Raw genomic sequence first — 15,747 nt, 5'->3', positions numbered from 1 at the left:
GGAGTAGGTTTGTCATGTGGAGTAGGTTTGTCATGTGGAGTAGGTTTTTTGATGGGGAGTAGGTTTGTCATGTGGAGTAGGATTCTGATGTGGAGTAGGTTTCTGATGGGGAGTAGGTTTGCGATTGGATGTAAGTTAGTGATGTGATGTAGCTTTTTGAATTGGAGTAGTTTTGTGATGTATAGTTTTCCGATGTTTTGAAGGTTTCTGATGTGATTTAGGCTTGTGGAAGTAAGTTTGTGATGTGGAGTAGGTTTGTGATGTGATGTAGGGTTTAGTTTCTTATGTATAATAGGATTAGGTTATGGTGTGTAGGTTTCTATTGTGAGTTGGTATAGCTTTATTTTGTGATGTTGCGTAGGTTTAGTTTGTGATAATGTGTAAGTTTAGTTCGTGATATTTAGTAGGTTTTGTTTGTGATATTGTACAGGTTTAGTTCGTGATATTGTGTAGGTTTAATTTGTGATATTGTATAGGTTTAATTTGTGATATTGTGTAGGTTTAATTTGTGATATTGTGTAGGTTTAATTTGTGATATTGTGTAGGTTTAGTTTGTGATATTGTGTAGATTTAGTTTGTGATATTGTGTAGGTTTAGTTTGTGATATTGGGTAGGTTTAGTTTAAGAAGTTGTTCAGAATTAATTTCGATAATTATTTTTAATTTTTATGATAATACTCTTCTAGTTAGGTGTAAAAGATTTTAAATTCAGCGCTTACCTACATTCATCTACTGATTGGATTACCTTACTTGCATAGTGTCGGACTATTTTTCTGTTGTGTTCACTAAATTATATGCTGTCGGACTAATTTGTATGCTGCCGGACTAAATCTTATGCTGCCTGGCTAAATCGTATGCTGCGGGACTAAATCGTACAACTTCTCTTACTAATTAGTATGCTGTCTACAAGCGCGGAGGATTTATCTCTACATGTGGATTGATTGACCATGATGCTGCTTAAACAATCCAATCATTACCCCGTAAGTTGATTGTGTTAAACAATCCAATCATTACCCCGTAAGTTGATTGTGTCACACAATCATTACCCTGTAAATTGATTGTGTCATACAGTCATCACCCTTTAGGTTGATTGTTGTTAACAGTCCATGTATTACCACATAATATCTCGTCACGGTGGTAATGGTTGACTAATTTCCTTGTTCTCAACGTTGGGTATCTTTGTCACCATTGTATAAAGTAGGCCATTGGTCAAACAGACATGTTTATATAAAGTTGGCCATTGGTCAAACAGACATGTTTATATAAAGTTGGCCATTGGTCAAACAGACAAGTTTATATAAAGTTGGCCATTGGTCAAACAGACAAGTTTATATAAAGTTGGCCATTGGTCAAACAGACAAGTTTATATAAAGTTGGCCATTGGTCAAACAGACATGTTTATATAAAGTTGGCCATTGGTCAAACAGACAAGTTTATATAAAGTTGGACATTGGTCAAACAGACAAGTTTATATAAAGTTGGCCATTGGTCAAACAGACAAGTTTATATAAAGTTGGCCATTGGTCAAACAGACATGTTTATATAAAGTTGGCCATTGGTCAAACAGACATGTTTATAGAAAGTTTGCCACGGGTCAGACATGTTTATTGAAAGTTGGCCACGGGTCAGACATGTTTATATAAAGTTGGCCACTGGTCAGACATGTTTATATAAAGTTGGCGGCTGGTCAAACAGACATGTTTATATAAAGTTGGCGGCTGGTCAAACAGACATGTTTATATAAAGTTGGCCACCGGTCAGACATGTTTATATAATTGGATGCCGTAAATACGTTTGCTGTTGGCTGATCGAACCAGGACGAGGCTGAGACTGAGAGGCTGTTTAGCAGAAAACCTTGTCATGTTCTCAGGGAAACTTTGTTTGATCAGTTAGTGGTCTTCTGTCACATGATACAACTGGTCTTCTGTCACGTGATACAACTGGTCTTCTGTCACGTGATACAACTGGTCTTCTGTCACGTGATACAACTGGTCTTCTGTCACGTGATACAACTGGTCTTCTGTCACGTGACACAGCTGGTCTTCTGTCACGTGATACAACTGGTCTTCTGTCACGTGATACAACTGGTCTTCTGTCACGTGATACAACTGGTCTTCTGTCACGTGATACAACTGGTCTTCTGTCACGTGATACAGCTGGTCTTCTGTCACGTGACACAGCTGGTCTTCTGTCACGTGATACAACTGGTCTTCTGTCACGTGATACAACTGGTCTTCTGTCACGTGACACAGCTGGTCTTCTGTCACGTGACACAGCTGGTCTTCTGTCACGTGATACAACTGGTCTTCTGTCACGTGATACAACTGGTCTTCTGTCACGTGATACAACTGGTCTTCTGTCACGTGATACAACTGGTCTTCTGTCACGTGATACAACTGGTCTTCTGTCACGTGATACAACTGGTCCTGTGTCACGTGATACAGTTGACACAAGGACATGTATGTTCCTGTTATCTGAAGCAACGAGATTGGCCCGTCAGTTGTCATGTATTTTTCTTGCTATCTTAGTGTCTGTGGATGTGGTGTGTCTTGTACGATTTCCATTGATGTTTAACTCCTGTCACGTGGTCTTTCTATTAATTGTTTTTGTCACGTGGTGTCTTCGTGTGTCTCGTCGTCACCCTTTACTAATAACATTTGATGTATCATAATGCTACCTGCTACTGTGTGTATCATAAGACTACGTGCTACTGTGTGTATCATAAGACTACCTGCTACTGTGTGTATCATAAGACTACGTGCTACTGTGTGTATCATAAGGCTACATGCTGGTGTGTGTATCATAAGGCTACATGTTACTGTGTGTATCATGAGGCTACATGCTACTTATCTTGGGGCTACATGCTACTTTATAACTTGGGGCTACATGCTACTTATCTTGGGGCTACATGCTGCTTATCTTGGGGCTACGTGCTACTCTATATCTTGGGGCTACATGCTACTCTTTGTACCGTATTTACCGCTTGTCTTGTACACTAAGTTTACGACTGATCCTACTCTTGGATTACAAGCAATCATCTTGTCTTGAGAGAGATAATTACAGTCATTCTCATGACCTCCCCTGAGCGTAGAGTTATGTAACCCCGAGCGCTGTTATATAAACTACATTGTATCGGGCTCTGGGTTTACCCAAATTGTACCTACTGTGTAGGAACTCAAGTTATAAGAAAAACACAGGTACTGTTGTACAATCTGTAGGTTGGCATTTGTTGTCAATTGATTCACTGAGCTGATCTAAGTATCTGACAGAAAATATTGTTTTAAGTCAAAGAAATAAAACAACAAGTTCAGCCTCACGTCCCTGGGAGAGTTGTTTCCCTTCAACTGGGGGTTGTGCTGCGTCATTTGCGTCCCCTTACAGTACTTGAAAGTTGATGACGTTGTACAGACGGTCAGTTTTCATGTCATCTGTAAGTTATTGCCTGCAATTACCCGCGAATTATGACGTTATCCTTACTGCCTGCACTTAAACGTCCCTCTGTGTGCTATAACAATATCAAGCTATGTCGCTATAACAATATCAAGTTATAACGCTATAACAGTATCAAGCTATGACGCTATAACAATACCAAGCTATGACGCTATAACAATATCAAGCTATGACACTATAACAATATCAATCTATGACTCTATAACACTATCAAGCTATGACGCTATAACACTATCAAGCTATGACGCCATGTATGTCCGCCTCTCTGTATGTTATAACAATACCAAGCTATGACTCTATAACACTATCAAGCTATGAGTCTATAACAATACCAAGCTATGACTCTATAACACTAACAAGCTATGACGCCATGTATGTCCGTCCCCTACATGATATAAACGTTATCCAACCTGCCTACTGTATTAGCCAAGAGGGAACAACTCTAGTAGAGTTGTCCTTGACTGGAGACACTATCCACCTAACACAAAAGATAACCACTGATCGTACCGCCGTACCGCCTAATGATTATCCCCCTTTGTGTACCCTATCAAAGATAAGTGAAGAGCCTGCAACAAGTTGAGGCGAGGACGCCCCGCAGTTCTCGAGTCAATTGTCTGATTACTTTTTCTCGTGTGGGAAAATTAGATGAAACAAAAACCAGATGGTTTGAGTGATCTGTTGGATTGTAAGCCGCCATTAGTGCCTGGTGTCAATAAACCATGCAGCAGAAACACGGCAGACGTGTTCGATTCGCTGAGGATTTTTTCGTAGATGTGATTACTTTTTAAAATATCTATCCGCATGTTAACGATTGATTGGCGACACAAAAAGACGGGTTGATTTCTCCTATAAAATTGTCTGATTGTCTTTTCCTTGTGCTTACGTGTTAACAAACTATTTCTTACGTGTCTTTTTCTAATTTATACTTTTCTCCTCAACTTATTTATTGTAAGCGTTTTATTTTATTTTATTAATTTAAAAAAAAAACATGTTAGTAGGCTATTGGCCAGGCGGTTTTTACATGTAGTATTTCGCTATTTCTTATACAATACTTAGACATTATTATATTTGACATGTGATGTATGTTGAAATGTATATGTTGACGTCTGATGTATGCTGATATGTATATGCTGATGTGTTGTATGATTATATCATATTATGTGTATATTTTTGACAGCTGTGTGCCAAGGAAGACAGTAAACTGAGCCAAATCCTGAGCCAGCAGCGACTGTATCAGCAGCAAGTCCACCAGCAGCCAGCCAACAACAGACATGATGTCCACCCACACAGACACGAGGTCCACCCACACAGGCACGATGTCCAGTCTGACCACAGTCCACTGTCCAGTCCTGGTGCTGGCTGCTCACACAACAACCTACAGGATGCTGGTTAGTCTGATACTAGATGTTGGTGTATGGCCTTGTTTGTCAGATGTTGTTTGTCGTATGTTTGGCTAGTTGTATGTGTATGGTGTTAGTCAGATGTTTGGCTAGCTCACACAACAACCTACAGGATGCTGGTTAGTCTAATACTAGTTCTAGTTGTATTGTCTTGTTTGTCAGATGTTTGGCTAGTTGTAGGTATATGGTGTTAGTCAGATGTTTGGCTAGTTTACACAACAACTTACAGGATGCTGGTTAGTCTGATACTAGTACTAGGTGTATGGTTTTGTTTGTCGTATATTGGGCTAGTTGTATGTGTGTGGTCTTGTTTGTTGTATGTTGGGCTAGTTATATGTGTATGGTGTTAGTCAGATGTTTGGCTAGTTGTAGGTGTATGGTCTTGTTTGTCAGATGATTGGCTAGTTGTAGGTGTATGGTGTTAGGCAGATGTTTGGCTAGTTGTATGTGTATGGTCTTGTTTGTCAGATGTTGGGCTAGTTGTGTGTTTATGTTGTTATTAACCATAAGTTGAATAGCTGTATGTGTATGTAGTTATTACTCATATTTTGGGCAAGTTTGGTGTATGTTATACCAAACTATCTAACACATATATCCCAATGAGTGATATAACACAAACCACATAATACGTATAACCCAATGAGTGATATAACCAAACTATCTGTAACTACAGATGAGGATAGTTCAGACAAGACCTCACCTCCCAGTGACCTGCACACTGTAGACTTGAACAAGCCAGCCAGAACTGTTTGGGCCAGTATGTTTACTTCACCACCTAAAACAATTATTAAACTGTCGCTAATTATTTTTATAAATACCTCCTCTTAATTTTATTGCTTTAATCAATCGTGTTGTCCAATTAAAAATTTTAAAAAATTAAATTTAATTGTACTACACATAAGACAAAGCTTTTAATAAATTAAAATTGTAATCAGCAATTCACATTTCCTATTTCCATTTATGTAAATATTGATATTGGTTCAACACCGTAAATTATAAATCATGGATTACCTCCCCTTTAATAAACAGAGCCTGTTGACTCAAGTGTTCTCTCCCATGTCAAGAAACAGATAGCTCACACAAATGATCTCATGCTTCAAGATGTATCATCAGGTCCATACAATTATTTTAATCACCTTTTAGACATATTTTTATATTTAAAAACTAAGCTGTTTTGTAAGTTATATTTTAATCAATTGTTAAGACTTAGTGATACAATATTTTATTACCACCTACAGTTTTAATTGGATTGACAAAATATACAGTAGTATTTTTCTTTAATTAAGTTGTGTAAATGAAATATGAAAAAATAAATTGTTCACTTTATGCTATATTTATATGTGTGTGTGTATTTAAAATTTGGCAGAATATGATGCCAGAAGCAGCATAAGCCTACTGGAGTCTGATTCTGTCTACCTGCCCTTTGACTCGCCTGCTAGTCCAGTGCCTGCCCACAGACCTTTCACTGCCCCAGAGAAACTAACAGAGCAGCCGCCCAGGAAGCCAGTACCTCCCAGTGTATCCCAGTTCCCAGACACCCACCTACCCCGTCCCTTCACCGCAGCCGACGCCAGACATCGTATGTTCACCAAACACGACTCAGCAGATCAAAGACCCATTCGACCCTCTAAACAAAACTTTAAGCCCGCATTTGAAGTAGCTCGACCTTTGACCTCAAGTTCAGAGCCATCAGTTCGCACCCACAAGGACGCTGCGCCGCCAACCGCCCTGAGCCAGGACTACGAGTCCAGCAGCGAACAAACTGCCAGTGAGTCTGAGACCATTTCTTCCAAATCTGCCGGCCCTTCATTCCAGGCTGCCCCCAAAGACAAGCTCAGCCACATCAAATCAATCGCAGGCAGTAAAAAAGCTGGCATTCAACCCAATGGATACAACATTCAAGAAAAGACTTTGGCTGCTCAGAGGCTGAGGAAACCACCTGCGTCTAACCATGTGTCCGCATCTAGTCTTGCCACTAAAGCTTTAAAACAGCACAGTGCATTGAAACTGAACACAGCTAAAGAGGGCTTTAAACCTCACTCACCTGCAACAGGTAACAGGAACAATTCTCAAACCCTGGACAGGTCGAGGAAGGAGGAGCCAAGCATTATGGGCAGCCCATCTGGCTATGACAGCAAGCAGGTCAAAGGTCAGCTCAATCTCCACAGGATGGAGTTAAAAAAAGATGTCAGAACACATGAGAAGCTACAGCTGGAAAACAAGTCTTACACAGGCACCACAGAGGGCACTCATCTTAGAGGTAGGCCTGTAGTATTAGTATAGCAAGTTTTAGCATTGGTATAGCAAGTTTTAGCATTGGTATAGCAAGTTTTAGCATTGATCTAACATTAATCCATTTCCTTTTTTTTTGATAAATCAATATTAACATGGATTAAAGATTCAATCATAAATGTAACTTGATAAATCCATTTCTACCTGGATCACAACATGCCCCCAACATGATCACCCACTGTTGACTGTGAAAATCTCTGCCCCATATTTTTATATTGATTTTAGCCATTGTATGCAAACTTAAACACACATTATTTATTGAACATTTGCTGAACACTTGAGGTGGATTTCACATGTGTAGGCATGTGAAGATATTCAATGACACTTTTTACATTGAATGATTCCTATTTGGGAACTAAAGCTATGCTGAGGGACAAGCACATATTATATAACACTAATTCAGTCATGGGTGGTCTATCATTTTGTTAAACTATGTTACATGTGGTAGAATGAATGGGTGATGTAGAACAATGTAATATCAGAATTTCTTAATATTACAGAATTTCTTAATATTACAGAATTTCTGCATATTTTCAATGATTGGGTGAACATGCTAACATAGCAGGCTTAAATATTCTTTCTTTTAACACAAAATACAGTTTTATTACTTGTATTCTGCCACATGTAAAAAAAAATTATTTAGTAACCGAAGTCAACATTTCTTTTTCAAATTCCGTCTCAAAATTATTTATCTTTTAAAATTAAACGGTTAGTAGGACCTACCTATTGATTCACATGTTTATTTACCTTTAGAAACCAGAGCAGCTGTGTGCATACAGTCCTACTGGAGAGGGTACTGGGCCAGAGAACACAATGCCAATGTCATGTCCATTAGGAAGGAGATCCGGGCCCGCAGAGCAGAAGATCATATCATGTTGTTGAGGAAAGATTTGGAAAGGTACCAAAGAAAACTCTTTGACAAATTTTTAAAATATTTTGTACATTTTATGTTGTTGAGGAAAGATTTGGAAAGGTACGAAACAAAACTCTTTGACAATCTTTTTAATATTTTCTTAATTTTATGTTGTTGAGGAAAGATTTGGAAAGGTACCAAACCAAACTCTTTTTAATATTTTGTACATTTTATGTTATGGAGGAAAGATTTGGAAAGGTACCAAACCAAACTCTTTTTAATATTTTGTACATTTTATGTTATGGAGGAAAGATTTGGAAAGGTACCAAACCAAACTCTTTTTAATATTTTGTACATTTTATGTTATGGAGGAAAGATTTGGAAAGGTACCAAACAAAACTCTTTTTAATATTTTGTACATTTTATGTTATGGAGGAAAGATTTGGAAAGGTACCAAACCAAACTCTTTGACAATTTTTTAAATATTTTCTTAATTTTATGTTGTTGAGTAAAGATTTGGAAACGTATGGATTTCTTCATACCAGCATTACACCATTGGGTTGTTCAAAAAATAAAAAACTGTAAATTTCAGGAATCAAAAGCTGTATGAAGAGGAGAAAAGGCTTAGAATCCTGCAAATGGAGGCAATCAAACTTTTATATCATGAGGTATTAGATCACTCTTACCTTTATTTTACTGTATGTTTTTTACATTATGTTTTTACTGTATTTTTTAAAAATTGTTTTTTTACATTTATATTGAGGATTAAAAAAGATACCAAAAGCTACTTTATAAATAAATTCTTACTTTTTTTTTGCCATTTTAATTTTGATGAAACTGTTTGTACCACTTAAGTAACAGTCATAAGCTTGTTAGGTTTCACAACAATAGTTGTTGCTATGGTTTCAACTGTTTCACACCCCTGTTGCTATGGTTTCAATTGTTTCACACCCCTGTTGCTATGGTTTCAACTGTTTACCTTTGACCTAACACTTGTAGGTCCAGGTCCTCAAGTCTCACAGCATGACCTCCAGCAAAGAGCTGAGCAGCACAGATGGCTGCAGCAATACCTCCAGCCATGCCAACACCTTCAGCCCCATGACCACAGGTGTGTCCAGCGTCTCAGCCCCAGCACCCAGTGGCTACAGTGAACTGAACAGGACACATGAGCTAGAGAGGACTTGTCTCAGTCTCCAGGCACAGGTACGAACTTTGACCTCTTGGAGTTTCACCTAAAAAAAATTATTTTAAAATTATTTTCTTCAATATATTAATAAGAACTTCATCAGTTTTTCATGTTCTAAAATATTTTTAAAAATTAGTATCTTTTTGTATTTATAGTATGTTTGTAGGTATAAATGAAGTGTAAATTTGACTAAATTATGAGCACAGTCACATGACTTTGTTGACCAATGGTTGCAGGTGTCTCAGCTACAAGAGGCTCTATTGTCTGTGTCCTCGGCTGTCTTCAAACCAAACAGTTTGGACGGTGCCAGCTTTGATCTCACTGGTTAGTACCTACACATCTTTGAAAAATATTTTGTTTACCTTTTGTCATACCTTACAGTAGTTCACTGGTTTTTGTTTTTTTTTAATAGAGAAAGTTAATTAATAACACCTGTTGTTTTTTTAAATATTGGATATATTTAATTAATGACCTTCAGAAATTCAAAAAAAGTTTTTTTTTTTTTTTTTTTTTTTTTTTTACATTTCCACCACTTAGACCACTCAGATGCTGTGCAGGTGACTTCATATGTCAACAATGACTTGCACAGACAGAGGCATTCATCAGATGATTCCTGTCACTGGGGTCAGTCTAATTACCCACCTCATGATAAATATACAAAAAACATACAAAATAAAACTTTTCTTGTACGTTAATCTTTTAAAATTGAATAACACAAAAGTGATTCAGATGTATGTTAGTTTACTTCAGTAAAATGACCAATGTATTACCTGAACAGAGCTTTTGGTTAAAATGTCTTCCATGTCATATGTGGGATTTTTCAGGCTGCATTCCCCACTCTCTGTCCCCTTATATATCAGAAGAGGAGGAGAGCTACTATCTACGAGTCCCCACCCCAGGGGCTCCCACCCCACCACGATGTCTTCAAATGCAGCACCACAGCCCCACAGCCCTGTGGCTGACGTGGCAGGCCTCGTCTTGTATCGGCAGGACATGGGAGGAGGAGGAGGGGAACAAGCACATCATTGGTCAGTTGCTTAAGTGTACACCATTGGTCAGTTGCCTGTTTTAGTGTACATCATGGTCATTTGCCTGTTTACATCATTGGTCAGTAGCCTGTTTTAGTGTACATCATTGGTCAGTTGCCTGTTTTAGTGTACACTATTGGTCAGTTGCCTGTTTACATCATTGGTCAGTTGCCTGTTTTAGTGTACATCATGGTCATTTGCCTGTTTACATCATTGGTCAGTAGCCTGTTTTAGTGTACATCATTGGTCAGTAGCCTGTTTTAGTGTACATCATTGGTCAGTTGCCTGTTTACATCATTGGTCAGTTGCCTGTTTTAGTGTACATCATGGTCATTTGCCTGTTTACATCATTGGTCAGTAGCCTGTTTTAGTGTACATCATTGGTCAGTTGCCTGTTTTAGTGTACATCATTGGTCATTTGCCTGTTTTAGTGTACATCATTGGTCAGTTGCCTGTTTTAGTGTACATCATTGGTCAGTTGCCTGTTTTAGTGTACATCATTGGTCAGTTGCCTGTTTTAGTGTACATCATTGGTCAGTTGCCTGTTTTAGTGTACATCATTGGTCATTTGCCTGTTTTAGTGTACATCATTGGTCATTTGCCTGTTTACATCATTGGTCAGTAGCCTGTTTTAGTGTACATCATTGGTCAGTAGCCTGTTTTAGTGTACATCATTGGTCAGTTGCCTGTTTACATCATTGGTCAGTAGCCTGTTTTAGTGTACATCATTGGTCAGTTGCTCTTCCTGCTTTAGTGTTGAACCTGTTTTAAGTGTAGTTTCTCAAAAAAAAAATGTAAATATTTAGCTGATACTGTCATAGCTACGATTTTGTTAATTGATTTTTGTTTCTTCGTGTGGTACAGGTTACAGAATCTATGTCAATGATAAATTAAAAGCTTTTATAAGCCATTCAACATCTGCACTAGTTGAAGGTTTAAATCCTACAACAACTTATAAGTAGGTTTTTTTTTATTACAGTGTAAATTTGTCTTATAAAATTGTATCCAAATATGTGTAAGTCTTTTCTATAACTGCTCTGTACTTACCAGTAATTTAAATGTGTGTATATTACCTTGATACTTTTTCAATTCTTAGGCTGTATGTAAAGGCCTTGTCTGGGCTGGGAGAGTCCTATGAATCAAATATTCTGATGGCCAAACTAGCCATGGGACCAGAGAGACTGAAGGACAATGTCAGCAGTGGCACTGACGTGTCACATGACAGTGACAAAGACCTGGATTCCACTGAGCCCAAACTGACAAAACACAGAAAAATTCGCAAGTCTCCTCGCTCGGAGAAGAAGAGTGTATCTAAGTCATATAGGCAGAGAACTTCAGATATGTCAGGAGCTTCGCTAAATTTGAACAGCAACAATTCTGCTGCGGATGCCATCTTCACTCACCCAAAACTGTACAAACATCGCAAACCCAGGAGCAAAGACCTCCACCATGAGGACCACAGTGACACCAGCTTTAAAGAGACAAGTCCTACTCCAGGCATGGAGGAAAGAAAATCACCAAACTCTGCTAAGAGAGAAGCTTTGAGAAAACTGCACCAACCTGTATCATTTGAAATCCCTAAAAAGAATGAACAGGAGTGTTCTGAACTTAAACAGTCCAACAAGAAGGACTCTCCTAGGAATAAGGAATCTCCAGCCAGTGGCTCAAGTAAACCTGAGTCTCCTGCTCATAACAAAAGAAAAGAAGAAGCTGCCAGAGTTTCTCCTGGTGGCTCACCATCCTGCGGTTCTGAGGGGGAGCACACGTTGAAGTGTGAGCCCAAACTGGAACCTGAGCCCAAGCTGGAACCTGACGCAGCAACTTTAAAACTCTCCCCCAGTGCGGGCAGGAGCCAGTCGTCCAGCATGTCAGGGACATTTACTGTAGATAAAGCCAACTCGTTCCTGGAAAGTCTAAACGCCATCACAGTGTCAGCACTGGCCAGCTCCAACCTTGGGAGTCCCACAAGTGGAAGTAGAGGACATCGGAGAACACGGAGCAGGGACTACCAGACCACAGAGAAGGCTGCGGAGGTCAGCACTGAGGTGGATCTGATGACAGAAGAATCTAGAAGGTTAGGTAAGGACAAGGTTGAGGGCAGTGATGGCTCCACAGGGGAGGATTTGTTGTCTAAAATTAGAAGTCACAGGAGGAAGCGCAGCAAGGAGATGGCAGCGCAGGTTTCAGAATGGAGAAAGGAGGAAATGTTGGGGGAGGGAGGCGAGGAAAAGCTGGACAGTGTAGCAGAGAGTCAGGCCAACAGGCATGAAGACGATGCTGGCCACTTACCTGACCCTGTCCACCTGTCAAACAGGCCTGTCATTGATGGGCGTCACAGGCACTCGTCAGGCAGCCGTCCCAACAGCCCTGTTGTTGCTGTGGTGACTGGGGAGGACAAGCCTCGCCTGACTGTGGCTGAGCAGATGCTGAACAAGCTGCGAGAATCTGCTCGCAGTGAGGAGAGCTCTAAGCTGGATGTGAACCGCAGGTCCTCCAGCATTGAGTCCATCTCCAGCGCCACCCGCGGGGACACGTCCAGGAGGTCGCCCAGTGTTGACTCTCTGCCTGAAAGTATTAAAGAGGACAGTGAAGCAAATCCTGATGGCAAACAGGGCAATCTCCCATCTGGCATTCGCTTGGGCCATTCCAGAGACCCTGCTAGGGGAGGGGGCGGAGATTCTTTCCAGACTAGGTCAGCAAGGGAGACAAACTCAATGGTATCAAAACTCCTGCTCAAGCTGGAGAGCATCACCCAGCAGAAGAACCCGCCATCTAAGAAAGAGCAGCTAGTTACAAAGAAATCCAACCCTGAAGAGAGAGACCATGACACAGGTTCTAAGCCCCCCTCTGATGATGAGAGGAAGACTGGGCGCAGGTCGCGTAACTTGAGTGAGAGCGACGCAGAGGGCGGACCACAGCTGCCTCCTAGGGCACCCAGTGAGAGCTCATCAGGCAGTCACTCTGACGACAACAGGCAGTCGCGACGTACTCACAGAAGGTAGATTTAACATAAACATACAAACACAGACAATATTTTTTTTTTAAATACACTTAATTTAAAACTCTAGTTCTTGCCAATTTAACACACAATATTTAGTAAATCACCATTTTACAAAATTTAATACTACATTGTACTTGTAAAAAAAAAAAGTTTCCTCCTTTATGAGAAAAAAATTGTTTTTGTAGAACTCCATCGGACCACTGGCCAGCCCCACCTTTGGAGTGTGATCCTACCCGCCCTACACACAGCCCAATCATTATGGAAGGAAACAGCAAAAAATCTGGCTCAAGTGTGAGGAGGAACCAGTCATTTCATGGCATTCTCCCCTCCAAACACCAGGACACTAAAACCACCCCTCCATCTAATGAGGTCAGCTTTTTTTATTTTGACCTACACATAATATTTGTCAAACAAATCTAGAGTTTTAATGATATTATTTGCAATGAATATAAACTATCATTTTGCCTTTAAAAAAGCTCAGATTATATCACAACACAAAAAAAACATTGTGAGAAGTGCTGATGAATTTTTTATCTCATTATAATTTTGTCCATCAGGAATCATCATCAAAAACAGAAGAGCAGAGTGCAGTCCCATATGTAAGTGATACAACTTTATTTTCTGCGTTAACATTTGTTAGGAGCTTAAATAAATGTATATTTTCTTCCAGTTTCAAAATACAACAAAGGTTGATTTTATCCTATTATTTTTTTAAACTGATTATATTTAATTTTTTAAAAATTAACATATTCACCATAAACATTTCTAACAAAGGCATGTTTACTGTACAATCATTAAGCCTTGTGTTGAAACCAATGGCAGAAATACATGTCACATCTCATTTTTACTGAAACGTCACAATTCAGTAAAGAGAATGTTGATATTACAAGAAAAGTTGTTAGGTTTTGACTAAGCAATTTTATAGGATAATTTAATTGATTTTTAACCAATTCAGTGGTTCACACAAAACATAAGGAGAAATAATATATTACAAGCAGCATCTGATTGTATAGATACTATGACAATGTAATAATTACAGAGAAATAGCAAGACTACTGTAATCTAGATAAAATGGATTTCTTTGAATGTGCTGACTTTCATCACACTGGATCTTTCTTATTCACTTCTTTGTTACGTTCATGGTAAAATCACCATTATATCATCACTTTCTACACTATACTTTATGTCACTAACTGTATCACCACTTTCTACACTACACTTTATGCCACTAACTGTATCACCACTTTCCGCACTCTACTGTCACTATCACCAGTAGCATAACCTAAGTTAGTGACCTGTTTTATCACTGCTAAGTTAACCTGATCTCTGTACAGTTGTTGCTAACATCCTTTACTGTCTAGCATTGATAGCCGTATAGTGTAGGTTCTATAACACCACAACACATATCTGTATAGAGTAATTTCTACAACACCCCAACACATATCTGTACAGTGTAGTTTCTATAACACCACACCACCTATACAGTGTATTATTGTTTCCCCCCCCCCCCCTTCACCCATGCATGCAGTCTAATTCCTTGCTGTTTCATCATCCCTTAGGCAGTTTGTGACAAAAATTAAAGCATTGGTATGGAGTGCACTTTTATTTTTGAGTTGCTTTCATTTATTTATTTAGAATGTAGCACATTCGGTTTCTTCTTTAACATTACTTTTTGTTTTTATAGCAGTAGCTTTTAAGCATTCAAATGTTTTTGAAAAATATATTATATGTTTATATTTTACTTGATATCTTATCATTTGATAAGAATGTTTTGCTGTAATTAACAGCTAGGAAGTGTTTCCTCGTGTAGAAAATAACTATGTTCTGACTGTAGCCTCAATTAGCTGCTAGATTTGACCTTGTCATTTTGATTTGTTACACTTAATTATTGCTAGTTTTAAAATTTAACCCGTAATTTTATTTCATACAAAAATGAAGGTCTTTAAAAACTCATCAGATATAAATTACAAGTTGTTAACTTGTAAAAAAATATTTTACCCTTTGCTATTTCCCTATTTTCTAAGTTGTTTCTCAATTAAGTATTCCATTTACAATAATATTATTTCTTATTTTTCAATAGGTCATTTATGAGACTTTTGCTTACATCTTTACATCCAAAAACAAAATTAAAAATATAGAATTAAAAATATAGAACTAAAAATAAAGAACTAAAAGTTTTCAAATACATGCAGTTTAATACTTTTGTTTGTGTTAATTTATATAATACATTAACACTTTCATTGCAGAAGCAGACTGTAGATTTCCTTTCACACTATTGATTTTTAATAAGTGTGGTTAAAGATACATGAATCAATCTGTAACTTTTACTTGTTTATTATGTGTGGTTTGAACATACATGACTCAATCTGTGACTTTTACTTGTTTGCATAAAATTTACTATTCATTAAAATGTGTTGTTTTTCATATGATTAGCCTTTAACTACTTTCTTACAAAACATAATTACCTTTTATTCTGCTCTCTAAAACATGACCAAATTTAATAATTTTAAAATTTATTTGTTTCTAATTTATAATGAG

At 38.3% G+C, this 15,747-nt stretch overlaps 1 protein-coding gene across 1 annotated transcript in view; it reads left to right on the top strand.

Annotated features, from left to right (window-relative positions):
• Positions 1-15,747, top strand: part of LOC131936956 (uncharacterized) — a 63,666-nt gene that overhangs the window by 44,987 nt on the left and 2,932 nt on the right. Inside the window, exons 10-23 of the mRNA XM_059294100.1 lie at positions 4,627-4,837; positions 5,523-5,606; positions 5,879-5,962; positions 6,216-7,109; positions 7,895-8,039; positions 8,587-8,662; positions 8,994-9,197; positions 9,417-9,504; positions 9,718-9,804; positions 10,005-10,208; positions 11,073-11,166; positions 11,305-13,206; positions 13,395-13,578; positions 13,767-13,808. Of these exons, the coding sequence (XP_059150083.1) occupies positions 4,627-4,837; positions 5,523-5,606; positions 5,879-5,962; positions 6,216-7,109; positions 7,895-8,039; positions 8,587-8,662; positions 8,994-9,197; positions 9,417-9,504; positions 9,718-9,804; positions 10,005-10,208; positions 11,073-11,166; positions 11,305-13,206; positions 13,395-13,578; positions 13,767-13,808 (4,299 nt within the window). The remainder of the gene's footprint in view (positions 1-4,626; positions 4,838-5,522; positions 5,607-5,878; positions 5,963-6,215; positions 7,110-7,894; positions 8,040-8,586; positions 8,663-8,993; positions 9,198-9,416; positions 9,505-9,717; positions 9,805-10,004; positions 10,209-11,072; positions 11,167-11,304; positions 13,207-13,394; positions 13,579-13,766; positions 13,809-15,747) is intronic.

This window comes from Physella acuta, unplaced genomic scaffold, assembly GCF_028476545.2.
Source record: "Physella acuta isolate Inbredline_101_S28 unplaced genomic scaffold, ASM2847654v3 ptg000197l, whole genome shotgun sequence".
In the NCBI taxonomy this organism is placed as follows: Eukaryota; Metazoa; Mollusca; class Gastropoda; family Physidae; genus Physella; species Physella acuta.
This window is presented reverse-complemented; position numbering and strand designations above follow the sequence as displayed.